Genomic DNA, 13932 nt, shown 5'->3' with positions numbered 1-13932 from the left:
GAAGTGAACTAGAGGGACCAAGTCCTTGACCTCAGGAGGCTTACATTCTACTGGGGAGACAAAGCAAGCAAAAAGTGGGTACATGACATCAGAGAACAATAAGTCCTATGAAAAAAAATATGAAAGAACAATCTGGATCAAATGACTAGGAAGGTGGTTTTGCTGGCAGGGCAGTTAGGGAGTCTTGGAGGAGGTGACATGTGGAGGAAGGTAAGGAGGAATCCATGCAAGTTGGTTGGTGTGAAAAGTTCAGTGTAGAGGGAACAATGAGTTCCAAGCCTAAATGAATATTTATGAAAGATGAATGAAACTTTGTAAGCTCAGCATGTAGTTAAGTGCTCATCAGATATTAGATAATACTTTAAGAAATTTGGCTAATTCCATAATGTGTCACCTTTGCTCTAATATACATCTTCATTTTCATTTTGATCATTTTCCCTGTCTTGAATTCTCCATTATTTTTCCTGTCCTTAGATCCTTTAGCTTGCCCTTTTGTTAATCTCAAGTGAGTTAAACCCTGCTTGCAGTACTCACACGCTCTTGCTGTTAGAGGTCCTCTTTTCTTTTTTTTTTGCCATTTTACTCAGCATTTATATACTGTGAGCTATGGCAAATTGATTATCTTTCTAGATGTGGGGCAACTTCCCTCTCTAAGCTGGAATCCACAACTTCTCTATGATCATAATAATGGTGATGGACCTGTCGTAAGGTGACCTGTTGCTGTTGTGGGGATATAGTGGGGGAGAAGTGATAAAAATGGTACCAAGATATCATTTGAAAGATGGTGCTACAAGGAAACCCAAAAAACCCAATTAGTCCCCATGCCATCAGCTCCATGTCCCACCGTGGTTTTTACTTTACTCTGCCTGATACTCCCAGAAATCAGGGCAAAGTAATGATCTGCCTCTGTCTCTGGCTGTGAAACCACTACTAAATAAACATGACCCACTTTTGTTGTCTTACTTTCTGCCTTGTTTGGCTGTATAAGACTTACTCTTCACTTTATTAGTGTGTGTCCAGAGAGAAAAAAAATCATACACTAATTTGAATACAGAGAGTGTGTGTAGAGATTGTTCAGTGCAACAGGTTATTGGAGTACTGAAGGATTGGCTAGTAAGAAAGAAAGATGTATTAGTCTACTCGGGCTGCCATAACAAAATACCATAGACTGGGTAGCCTACACAACAGAAATGTGTTACAGTTCTGGAGGCTGAGAAGTTCAAGTTCAAAGTGCTGGCTGATTTGGTTTCTGGTGAGGGCCCTCTTTCCTGATTACTAATGGCCACCTCCTTGGTGTGTGCTCACGTGACATCTCTCTATAAGTACGTAAGAGGAGAGAGACTGCAAGCTCTGGTGTCTCTTCTTATAAGAGCACCACTCTCTTCCTAAGGCTTCTGCCCTCATGACTTCATATAAAGCTAATTACTTCCCCATGGTCCCTCCTCCATGTTCCATTACATTCTCGATTAAGGCTTCAAAATACGAGTCTAAAGAGAATGCATTCAGTCCATAGCAAAAGAAAACCATAAAGAATAGGGGAATGGTTGCCGTCACCCCTAGCTGAGAGAGAGCCTCCAAGAAGAAGCTCGTGTCCTCCATTCCCAGAGTGAAATCCAGACCTCACCGGGAAAAGGCAAGGCTTAAAGTCACTGAGATGACACCCTGGTAGAACCGGTTGGAAGCCTGCCCTCTGCAGTTAGACAGAGATGCCTTGCCCTCTAAGGTATCGGGGAAAAGCTGTCCATAAGATGTCTCACCCGAGGCTCTGCTAAAAGATTATCAATCTGCTGCAATGCACACTGCAAGAATCTTCCAAGCAAGCATGCTGGAGCTAGGGAGCAAAACCCTTTCCTTTGCAGTCTCTCCAACACCCTTTACTAAGAAAACATCAGTGCCAACTAGCAAAGGAAACTATTTCACAGGTCCAGACCTATTTTCAAAAAAACAGACAAACATTTGGATTTAGAGTGGGAATGCCATAAGCCAGTAGCTGTCACACTGATTAAAGTAAGAATAAATATCATCAGAAGCAAACTAAGTGTTGAATATATTGTTTGTTAGTAGGATAAATTACTTTCCAGTGCCCTTCGGAGTTTTATCCATCACTGCACCATTTGTGCCTAGGGAAAAATTGTCCAATAGAGATGCTCAATAAATATTGTTGAATGAATAAATGAATGAATAACCTAATTGCTCCCATTGTTTTCTCTAATGTTTTTTTCTCTTTCTCTTTTTTGACTATAGCTGATGGATGCACAGATTGGTCTGTCGATATCAAGAAATACCAAGTTTTGGTGGGAGAGCCTGTTCGCATCAAATGTGCACTCTTTTATGGTTATATCAGAGCCAATTACTCCCTAGCCCAAAGTGCTGGACTCAGTTTGATGTGGTACAAAAGCTCTGGTCCTGGAGACTTTGAAGAGCCAATAGCCTTTGATGGAAGTAGAATGAGCAAGGAAGAAGACTCCATTTGGTTCCGACCAACGTTACTGCAGGACAGTGGTCTTTATGCCTGTGTTATCAGGTATGCTTTTCATCTTGTTACTGTTGAATCAATGATATCACAGGTTGCTGTCTTATATACCTAGATTTTGTGGCTCTCTCTTTAACCTCAAGGTATTGTCTCAATATTTGTGTGTGTTGCTGCTTTCTAACATTTAGAATCTAAATCATAAAACGATGGGATTGGAATTTATATTGAGACATTATTTCTGGCTTATGGAGAAAAGAGATACCATCTGGGTATCTACTTATGTTGCCAGAAATTACTAAACACTATGAAATAAAATTTATAGAGGAGGTGAAATGTTGCAAATAAAATGTAAGCAAAGACTTGCAGAAAGGATGCATAGTTTATTGCTAAATGGGTTGTAACATTCTGTTATTGCCCTTCACAGATAGTGCACAGATACCTCTGGTTCACACACATCTGCAAAGATGATTTAAGAAACATGTATGTGCACAGAAAGAGGAAAGCAGCCTTGCCTTGTTAGAAGTACAGAGACTATGTTCCAGATCATTTTGTTAACTAAAAGTGCTGTGTGTGTGCGCCTATGCGCTCAGTCGTGTCTGACTCTTTGTGACCCCATGGACTGTAGCCCACCAGGCTCCTCTGTCCATGGGATTCTCCAGGCAAGAATACTGGAGTGGGTTGTCATTTCCTTCTCCAGGGGATCTTCCCAGCCCAGAGATCAAACCCACATATCCTGGTCTCTAGCAGACATGGGAAGCCATAAAAGTGCTGAGTTAATACAAAAATATTTTGGGTCTCCCCATGCCCTTACTCCACAAAGAAACTGATCACACATCTACATATCTTTGTCTGCTTTGGGAAGAGACGTATGTGCTTTGCTTAATGATAATGCATTGAGACAGTAGCCATGTATCATATTAGCAGTGAAAAATCTTAGTTTAAGCATTAGCCCCACATGGACTCTGAATCACACCCTGCATGAATGCTTGCAGATGTCATTAGACTATAAGAACGTTGGCATAGCAGGGTATAAGCATATAGAAAGAGGCTTTAAATCGATTCCTTTGTGTCCCTATTTCAACTTACTAAGAGAAAGCCAAATCTAAAGCAGTTGATTCTCAATTTGGAGAAACTCTCAGAATCATCTAGTATCTTTTTCAATTCAAAATTCGACTTTCACTTCTGAAATTCTCATTGGCAGCTATTATTCCTCTAGCCATAAGGATTGTGTCTCCCATTCACTGTCAACCTAAAAGAATTACCTTTATGAAGAGTCATGGCTGCAGGTATATTAGGTTGTCAAAATGGGGAAAGCCACATGAAGGTTAAATATAATTTTATCTTTTAAACACTGTCAACATATAAGTTAGAGTTAAGTTTGGAAAATAAAAGTGAATGCAAATAAAGTTCTGCTTGGGAAAAATGTCGAATGAATTATATTAATAAAATAACAAAGGCATTATTCCTTTGTCAGCTTTTGTTCTTTCCCTTAAAAAAGGGAATCCAACCCTTTTATGTTTCAACTTAATTATTAATAGAAGTAGTTTTTTTAGGTACAATGATAATTAATTGCCATACTGTGTTGGCAAAGAGCCGACCCATTGGAACAGACCCTGATGCTGGGAAAGATTGAGGGCAAGAGGAGAGGGGGGCAACAGAGAATGAGATGGTTGGATGGCATCACCAACTCAGAAGAAAGTTAAAGACAGGGAAGCCTGCTGTGCTGCAGTCCGTGGGGTCACAAAGAGTCGGGCATGACTGAGTGACTGAAAAACAATATAGTTGGAGAGTACTGTTTGTACTGGCTATTCCTGCTGCTGCTGCTGCTAAGTCGCTTCAGTCATGCCCGGCTCTGTGCGACCCCATAGACGGCAGCCCACCAGGCTCCCCCGTCCCTGGGATTCTCCAGGCAAGAACACTGGAGTGGGTTGCTATTTCCTTCTCCAATGCATGAAAGTGAAAAATGAAAGTGAAGTCGCTCAGTTGTTTCTGACTCTTAGCGACCCCATGGACTGCAGCCTACCAGGGTTCTCCATCCATGGGATTTTCCAGGCAGGAGTACTGGAGTGGGGTGCCACTGCCTTCTCCGACTGGCTATTCCTACTTGACTAATAATAATTTGATTTAATTTCGCATCTGCATTTCTATAAAAAAAACATGATTTCTGATTGTTTATGCATGTGTAGAGGTGATTCTTTAAGATAGACCAATTTATGTCCTCCTTTATCTGAGATTAGAATTGAACTGAATGTTCATAGTCTAACATTCCATTCTACTATTTATTATTGATGGGAAAATAGTGATGTGTTCAGATTAGTAACCTGAATTTCTAAAGCACTGAAGTTGCAATTCTTTGATGTATTTAAGTATACATATTGGTCCAATGCTCTGAGAAATTGCACTAAAATGTCTCTGAATTTGTAGTTGCAATAATGAATGAAGGTCACAAAATTTTGAAACCATGACATTTGTCATATGTTCATGTGTCTACATTTTAATGGAAGGTGAAGTAAAAGACAAACACCTTTAAGTTTTATATGCGTCAAGTGGGATTCTAGAGGAAGCAATGAACTGCAGGAAAAGATGCTTTTGTCCCTGGAATTCAAGTGTTCCAATTGATTTGAAGCTAGTGTTCATCTGACTCCCTTTTCCAATTTGGAAAGCAGCACTCAAAATCATTATAAACAGCAGTTTAAGTAGAATGACTTGCTGTTGATGTAAAGGGAGCCCAGGGCTGTTAGTTGAATCACTGACTTTGACACATTGTTAGCTCTCAGGCCACAAAGTTGTCACCATTAGGTTTTAAATAATTCACTTACAAAGAGTTTCAGAAGTTTGAAAATGTTAGCTGCTACTGCTAGGCTCTAGTCTTTTTGATAGGTGCTCTGTGTTATTAACTTATCAATGAAATGGTTTAACAAGTGTTTTCATGTACAGCATTTATACCTAAATGGTGGTCTTGGCCGAACCTTGCGACCCCATGGACTGTAGCCTGCCAGGCTCCTCAGTCCATGGGATTCTCCAGGCAAGAATACTGGAGTGGGTTGCCATTTCCTTCTCCATTACACCTGCTGCTGCTGCTAAGTCGCTTCAGTCGTGTCCGACTCTGTGCGACCCCATAGACGGCAGCCCACCAGGCTCCCCCGTCCCTGGGATTATCCAGGCAAGAACACTGGAGTGGGTTGCCATTTCCTTCTCCAGTGCGTGCAAGTGAAAAGTGAAAGTGAAGTCGCTCAGTCGTGTCCGACTCTTAGCAACCCCATGGACTGCAGCCTACCAGGCTCCTTCATCCATGGGATTTTCCAGGCAAGAGTACTGGAGTGGGGTGCCATTGCCTTCTCCTTCCATTACACCTAAATATGTACAATTAAATGATGTTAAAAATGCAAACACTTAAAATTACTCTCAGTAGAATGAATAAGAACTTTCCTACTCCTTTCTGTAAGTAGCCATTTTGGATAGAATAATACCACATCATTCTTTGTTCTGTAGTACCTGTCTCTTTACTCAATTTTCTCCTCCTTGAATGTTTATTTTTACATGGAAAAGTGAGTGGAGGAGAGATGTGTAATAATTTCTTTCCTTTTTCTTTTGTTGCCATTTAAAGAATAAGTTTACTTTTTAAAAGAAAAACATTTTTTCTTATCCTGTTGACTCCCAGTTTTTAAATATGCCTCTTCTGAGTTATACTCTTTTAACAGTTTCATATGCATATCTGGCTGGTGCTCATGTAAGCAATTTAATGCCCCCTGAATTTTAACAGACTAAGTTGTTTGTCACTCTATTTTTCGACTAAAATTTTATTTTGTAGATTCATATTCATTTGCAAGATATTATAGTATAGGGAGGTCCCATGAATCCTTTAGCCAGTTTCCATCAGCAGTGACAGTTTGCAAAACTATAGTACAAAATCATAATCAGAATATTGATAATGCTACATTCAAGATACAGAACAATGTCATCACCTCCAGGATCCCTTCTGTTGTCCATATTTACTTCCCTACCCCAGTCCCAAATCCCTGGCAAACACTAATCTGTTCTCCATGTCTACTTTTTGTAATTCAAGAATGTTTTATAAATGGAATCATAGAGGATGTCACCTTTTGGAATTGGGTTTTTCAGTCGACATAATTCCTTTGAAATTCATCCAGGTTGTTCAACGTAGTCTGTTCTTGTTTATTGTTAAGTAATGTTACATGATATGGACATTACCCCAGTGTTTATTCACTCATTGAAGGACATCTCTGTTGTTTCCTTTTTTGGCTATTGAAATAAATCTTCTGTGAATACCCATGTACATTTTTAGTGAATATATGTTTTCATTTATCTGCAATAGATGCTCTAGAGTGAACTTGAGTTGTATGATAGTTTCATGTTTAGTCATATAAAAATTGAAAGTCACTCAGTCATGTCCGACTCTTTGCAACCCCATGGACTGTATAGTCCATGGAATTCTCCAGGCCAGAATACTGGAGTGCATAGCCTTTCTGTTCTCCAGGGGATCTTCCCAACCCAGGGATCGAACCCAGGTCTCCCACATTGCAGGTGGATTCTTTACCAGCTGAGCCACAAGGGAAGCCTGAGAATACTGGAGTGTGTAGCCTGTCCCTTCTCCAGAGGATCTTCCCAACTCAGGGTCTCCTGCATTGCTGGCAGATTCTTTGCCAACTGAGCTATCAGGGAATCCCTGTCATATAAGAAACTGCTATATTATTTTCCAGAGTAGCTGTACTATTTTATTACATTCCCACCAGCAATATGCAAGTGATCTGGTTTATCCACATGCTTGCAGCATTTGGTATTGTCACTATATTTCATTGTAACCATCAGTATATCTTGATATCTTGTGATTTTAATTTTCATCTCCCTAATGGCTAATGGTGGGATTTTGTGTGCTGATTTGCCACATCTGTGCTCATCAGTGAAATATCTGTTTATGTCTTTTGTCCATTTTATAACTGAATTATTTGTGTTCTAACCATTTAGTTTTTTTTTTTTTAATTTTATTTAACTTTACAATATTGTATTTGTTTTGCCATATATCAAAATGAATCTGCCACAGGTATACATGTGTTCCCCATCCTGAACCCTCCTCCCTCCTCCCTCCCCATACCATCCCTCTGGGTCGTCCCAGTGCTCCAGTCCCAAGCATCCAGTATCGTGCATCGAACCTGGACTGGGGAGTCGTTTCATATATGATATTATACATATTTCAATGCCATTCTCCCAAATCATCCCACCCTCTCCCGCTCCCACAGAGTCCAAAAGACTGTTCTATACATCAGTGTCTCTTTTGCTGTCTCGTATACAGGGTTATTGTTACCATCTTTCTAAATTCTATATATATGTGTTAGTATACTGTATTGGTGTTTTTCTTTCTGGCTTACTTCACTGTGTATAATAGGCTCCAGTTTCATCCACCTCATTAGAACTGATTCAAATGTATTCTTTTTAATGACTGAGTAATACTCCATTGTGTATATGGACCACTGCTTTCTTATCCATTCATCTGCTGATGGACATCTAGGTTGCTTCCATGACCTGGCTATTATAAACAGTGCTGCGATGAACATTGGGGTACATGTGTCTCTTTCCCTTCTGGTTTCCTCAGTGTGTATACCCAGCAGTGGGATTGCTGGATCATAAGGCAGTTCTATTTCCAGTTTTTTAAGGAATCTCCACACTGTTCTCCATAGTGGCTGTACTAGTTTGCATTCACACCAACAGTGTAAGAGGGTTCCCTTTTCTCCACACCCTCTCCAGCATTTATTGCTTGTAGACTTTTGGATCCCAGCCATTCTGACTGGCGTGAAATGGTACCTCATAGTGGTTTTGATTTGCATTTCTCTGATAATGAGTGATGTTGAGCATCTTTTCATGTGTTTGTTAGCCATCTGTATGTCTTCTTTGGAGAAATGTCTATTTAGTTCTTTGGCCCATTTTTTGATTGGGTCATTTATTTTTGAGAATTCTTTATATATTCTAAGTAGTAATCCTCTTTTGGATATGTGGCTTGCAAATATTTTCTGTCGATCTGTAGTTTGTCTTTTCATCCTCTTAACAGGCTTTTTTGCAGGGCAAAATTTTTATTTTTTTCCTTTTATGTATTGTGCTTTTGGTACGAAATATAGGCACTCTTTCCATAGTCTATATCCTTAAACTTTTCTTTTTAAAATTATTGGAGCTTTTACCACTAGTTTTGTAGCTTTAAATTTTACTCTCTGCTCCATCTTGAATTAATATTTATATACGGTATAATGTTTATTTTGGTCAAGGTGTAGCTTTTTGAATAGATGTCCAGTTGCTCCAGCATTATTTGTTGAAAACGTCTAGCTTCCTCCATGGAATTGCTTTTGCACGTTTATACAAAATCAGTTGGGTGGATTTGTGTGGGCAGCAGAAGATGAGATGGTTAGATAGCATAACTGGCTCAATGGATATGAATTTAAGCAAACTTCCAGAGATAGTGGAGGACAGAAGAGCCTGGTGTACTACAGTCCATGGAGTTGCAAAGAGTTGGACATGACTTAGGAACTGAACAACAACAACCAGTATCTCAATTCAGTATTATATACCTTTGATCTATGTGCCTGTTCCTTGGCTAGTACCACTCTGTCTTGGTTAGTGTGCCTATAGCTGTATAGTAGGACTAGATACCTTTCTTTTCAAGATGCTTTTAGCTGTTGTAAGGCCTGTTCCTCTCCAGATAAAATTTAGCATAAGCTTATGTATGTCTACAAAAAAAAAAAAAAACATACTGGAATAATATTGATAGGAATGGAATTAAACCTATATAGCTCAATTTGAGGAAAATTGTTGTCTTTATGTTGGAACCCACAATCTATGAGTGTAGTAGGTCTCTGCATTTATTTAGGATTTCTTCTTCATTAGCACTTTGTATTTTTCATGATACAATCCTGTACACATTTTGTGAAATTTATACATAAGTGTTTCATTTTCTTTGGTGTATTTCTAAATGATAGTGCCTTTGAATTTCATTTTTAACATGTACATTGTTAGCATTGTTAGAAGTATGATTGATTTTTTTATTGGAGTAAGGCTGCTTTACACTGCTGTGTTAGTTTCTGCTGTAAAGCAAAGTGAATCAGACAGAAGGATGATTGATTTTTCTGTGTTAATTTCTTTCTAAAAGTGTACTTTTCAAAATTACATATATATAATGTATTTTATCTAGTATCTAGTTCCTTTGTCCAAGTCTTGATTTTCTCTTTAGAGACTAATTCTTCTTTCTCATCTATCAAAAGGTACTCAGTTAAATCCATTTACTCAGTCATCCATTTCAGAAACCTCAACTGATCACCAGGTGATATGCTAATGCTAGAATTACAAAGACTCTAAAAGAAACATTTTTTACCTTCAAATCATTTGCATGAGAGAAAATAAGTGTGCAATAAATTATTATAGATACTGTGTCACAGTTTAAAATAGAATGGGGTTCTGTCAAGATAAAGCAGCTGCATTCCTCACAGTCCTCCCCCTTAAAATTGAAAAGGCAGATATAACCCAGCAAAGAAACATAGCAGGTTGTGTGAAAGGTGGTAAGAAAGATTGACTAGGGACCTCAGGACTTGAGACATAACATGACCACAGTGCTTCAGTTAACCATCCAGATAATATTGGCAGGACCGCTTTGGTCCCTGTGCTGTGGTGTTGGAGAAGACTATTGAGAATCCCTCGGACAGCAAGGAGATCAAACCAACTAATCCTAAAGAAAATCAACCATGATTACGCATTAGAAGGACTGATGCTAGAGCTGATGAAAGTGAAAGAGGAGAGTGAAAAAGTTGGCTTAAAGCTCAACATTCAGAGAACTAAGACCATGGCATCCGGTCCCATCACTTCATAGCAAATAGATGGGGAAACAGTGGAAACAGTGGCATAATTTTTGGGGGGCTCCAAAAGCACTGCAGATGGTGACTGCAGCCATGAAATTAAAAGACAATTACTCCTTGGAAGAAAGTTATGACCAACTTAGACAACATATTCAAAAGCAGAGACATTATTTTGCCAACAAAGGTCCATCTAGACAAGGCTATGGTTTTTCCAGTGGTCATGTATGATATGAGTCAGTTTCAGTTTCAGTTCAGTCACTCAGTCATGTCTGACTCTTTGCGACCCCATGAACCACAGCACGCCAGGCCTCCCTGTCCATCACCAACTCCCGGAATCCACCCAAACCCATGGCCGTTGAGTCGGTGATGCCAACCATCTTATCCTCTGTTGTCCCCTTCTCCTCCTGCCCTCAATCTTTCCCAGCATCAGGGTCTTTTCCAGTGAGTCAGCTCTTCGCATCAGGTGGCCAAAGTATTGGAGTTTCAGGTTCAACATCAGTCCTTCCAATCAACAACCAGGACTGATCTCCCCCAGGATGGACTGGTTGGATCTCTTTGCAGTCCAAGGGACTCTCAAGAGTCTTCTCCAACACCACAGTTCAAAAGCATCAATTCTTCGGTGCTCAGCTTTCTTTATAGTCCAACTCTCACATCCATACATGACCACTGGAAAAACCATACCCTTGACTAGACAGATCTTTGTTGACAAAGTAATGTCTCTGCTTTTTAATATGCTGTCTAAGTTGGTCATAACTTTCTTCCAAGGAGTAAGCGTCTTTTAATTTCATGGCTGCAATCACCATCTGCAGTGATTTTGGAGCCCAGAAAAATAAAGTCAGCCACTGTTTCCCCATCTATTTGCCATTAAGTGATGGGACCAGATGCCATGGTCTTAGTTTTCTGAATGTTGAGCTTTAATATTTTTCACTCCAACTTTTTCACTCTCCTCTTTCACTTTCATCAAGAGGCTCTTTAGTTCTTCACTTTCTGTCATAAGGGTGGTGTGTGACAGTTGGATTATAAAGAAAGCTGAGCGCCGAAGAATTGATGCTTTTGAACTGTGGTGTTGGAGAAGACTTGGACTGCAAGGAGATCCAACCAGTCCATCCTAAAGGAAATCAGTCCTGGGTATTCATTGGAAGGACTGATGTTGAAGCTGAAACTCCAATACTTTGGCCACCTGATGCAAAGAGCTGACTCATTTGAAAAGACCCTGATGCTGGGAAAGATTGAGGGCAAGAGGAGAAGGGGATGACAGAGGTTGAGATGGTTGGACGGTATCACCGACTCAATGAACATGAGTTTGAAAAAACTCTGGGAGTTTGTGGTCAGGGAGGCCTGGCATGCTGCAGTCCATGGGTCACAAAGAGTCAGACATGACTGAGCCATTGAACTGAACTGAACTGAACTGATAATCCAATAAAATTAAAAAAAAAAAAAAAACTATTGGTGACTATGTACCATGTCAGATCTATTAAATACAGATGCCAGATGATCCTTTTTTTAACTAATTTATTTATTTTAATTGGAGGCTAATTACTTTGCAATATTATGGTAGTTTTGCCATACATTGACATGAATCCTCCACCGGTGTATATATGTTCCCCATCCTGAACCCCCCTCCCACCTCCTTCCCCATCCCATCCCTCAGGGTCATCCCAGCGCACCAGCCCTGAGCACCCTGTCTCATGCATCAAGCCTGAACTGTCAATCTATGTCACATATGATAATATACATGTTTCAATGCTATTCTCTCAAATCATACCACCCTTGCCTTCTCCCACAGAATCCAAAAGTCTGTTCTTTACATCTGTGTCTCTTTTGTTGTCTCGCATATAGGGTCATCACTGCCATCTTTCTAAATTCCATATATATGTGTCAGTAAACTGTATTGGTGTTTTTCTTTCTTACTTACTTCACTCTGTATAATAGGCTCCAGTTTCATCCACCTCATTAGAACTGATTCAAATGCATTCTTATTCAAATGCATTCTTCTTAATAGCTGAGTAATATTCCATTGTGTATATGTATCACAGCTTTCTTATCCATTTGTCTGCCGATGGGCATGTAGGTTGCTTCCATGCCCTGGCTATTGTAAACAGTACTGCAATGAACATTGGTGTACACGTGTCTCTTTCAGTTCTGGTTTCCTCAGTGTGTATGCCCAGCAGTGGGATTGCTGGGTCATGATGATTCTTTTATGCAGTCAGCTTATTAATCATTGCTCCCTGTTCTTATTATTCCAGTAGCTTCACTTAATAAGTATTTAATGACTCAAAAAATAATTCCAAACATTTTCACCAGCACTAGAAGTATATTTTCAGTTTCCTAACAGTCTCCTCTTTCTGTTTTCCCAAAAGACACATTGACGTCAACATGTACCAAAATGTATTTTGATACTTACTTCAACAAAGCTGTCTCCTCCTCAGATGTTTCCTTTTTTTAATGCATAGAATCACTGTTATTCCAGCAACACTATCTAGAAAATTATCACTTATCATTCTTTACCTTGTCTTAATTGCTATCAAGATCTGTCTGATCTACCCTTAGAAATGTCTTTTGGGTTTATTCTTTGTTGTTCATGCTGATTTCTACTCTGTCCTCTTAAATGAAGACACTGTGAGTGCACTGTCCTCTTGAATGGTTTCTCTGCCTCCAGATTTTTCCTGTTCATGTTACCATTCCTCACTGCTGTGGAATTACATGTCCACAACAGAGATCTTATTAAATTTCTCTACCTAAAAGTTCTTAATGGGCCCTGATACCCAATATGAAGTCTGAAGGCTTTGTTTGACATACATGTCCCTTTATAACCCAGCTACAACTTTTCCTTCTAGACTCATCTTTGGTGTTTGTCTCTGTGGATACTTTGTGCTATGTTCTCACCATCCTGCCTGCTGTTTGCAGATTAAAGTATAAATTTACCTTACTCTTTTACTTTTTGTTCCTTCATCTGAAATCCCATTTTTTTCACTGCTATCTGAAGAATATAGAGCTATTTCTTACAGAAGATCCAGTATGTGTTCATTGTCTTTCTACTTTTATCACACTGCTCCAAAGACAATTGATTCAGTTATCTATTATGTGGGGAAAACACTTCTAAACCAAGGGGTTAAAAAGAGCAATTATTTAATTTACATATGATTCTGCAATGTGAGCTGAACTTGACTGGGTGGGTCATCTGCTGATTTTGACCATAGTCACTTGAGGCTGGAATCAACTGGATACAGGATTTGCTCTGTCCGTAATCCTCAGGGCCTCCATGTGGTCTCTCCAGCTGTCTCTCCAGCAAGATAACCAGGCATTTTATAGGGCAACTCAGAAAGTATGGAGACTTATCAAGCATCTATTTGTATCATGCTTACTAATATATCCAATTAGTCGAGTCTAGAGCTCATAGGGAAGAAAACTTTACAAGAGGTTGAGTTGCACAAGATGTGGTTTTTTGGTCGGACCACCAAAATAACAGTACAGCAGAGTCTGCCCGTTAGCCTCTAGTAATCCATGCCCTAACACATACAAAATATACTCAACTTATTTCTAAGAGCCCTGGAATCTTATTATGACCTCAAGATAAGGCTAGAAGTCCAGGATCTCATTCTTGTC

The 13932-nt window shown here is 39.5% G+C and overlaps 1 protein-coding gene across 1 annotated transcript in view; it reads left to right on the top strand.

The window, feature by feature from the left end:
* The first annotated feature begins 1822 nt into the window (after positions 1-1822).
* IL1RAPL1 (interleukin 1 receptor accessory protein like 1) overlaps positions 1823-13932 on the top strand; it is a 701662-nt gene continuing 689552 nt past the window's right edge. The window contains exons 1-2 of the mRNA XM_070785085.1: positions 1823-1922; positions 2245-2524. Of these exons, the coding sequence (XP_070641186.1) occupies positions 1823-1922; positions 2245-2524 (380 nt within the window). The remainder of the gene's footprint in view (positions 1923-2244; positions 2525-13932) is intronic.

This window comes from Bos indicus, chromosome X, assembly GCF_029378745.1.
Source record: "Bos indicus isolate NIAB-ARS_2022 breed Sahiwal x Tharparkar chromosome X, NIAB-ARS_B.indTharparkar_mat_pri_1.0, whole genome shotgun sequence".
NCBI classification, from domain to species: domain Eukaryota; kingdom Metazoa; phylum Chordata; class Mammalia; order Artiodactyla; family Bovidae; genus Bos; species Bos indicus.
The sequence above is the reverse complement of the archived record's forward strand: the minus strand, read 5'-3'. Positions and strand labels throughout refer to the sequence as shown.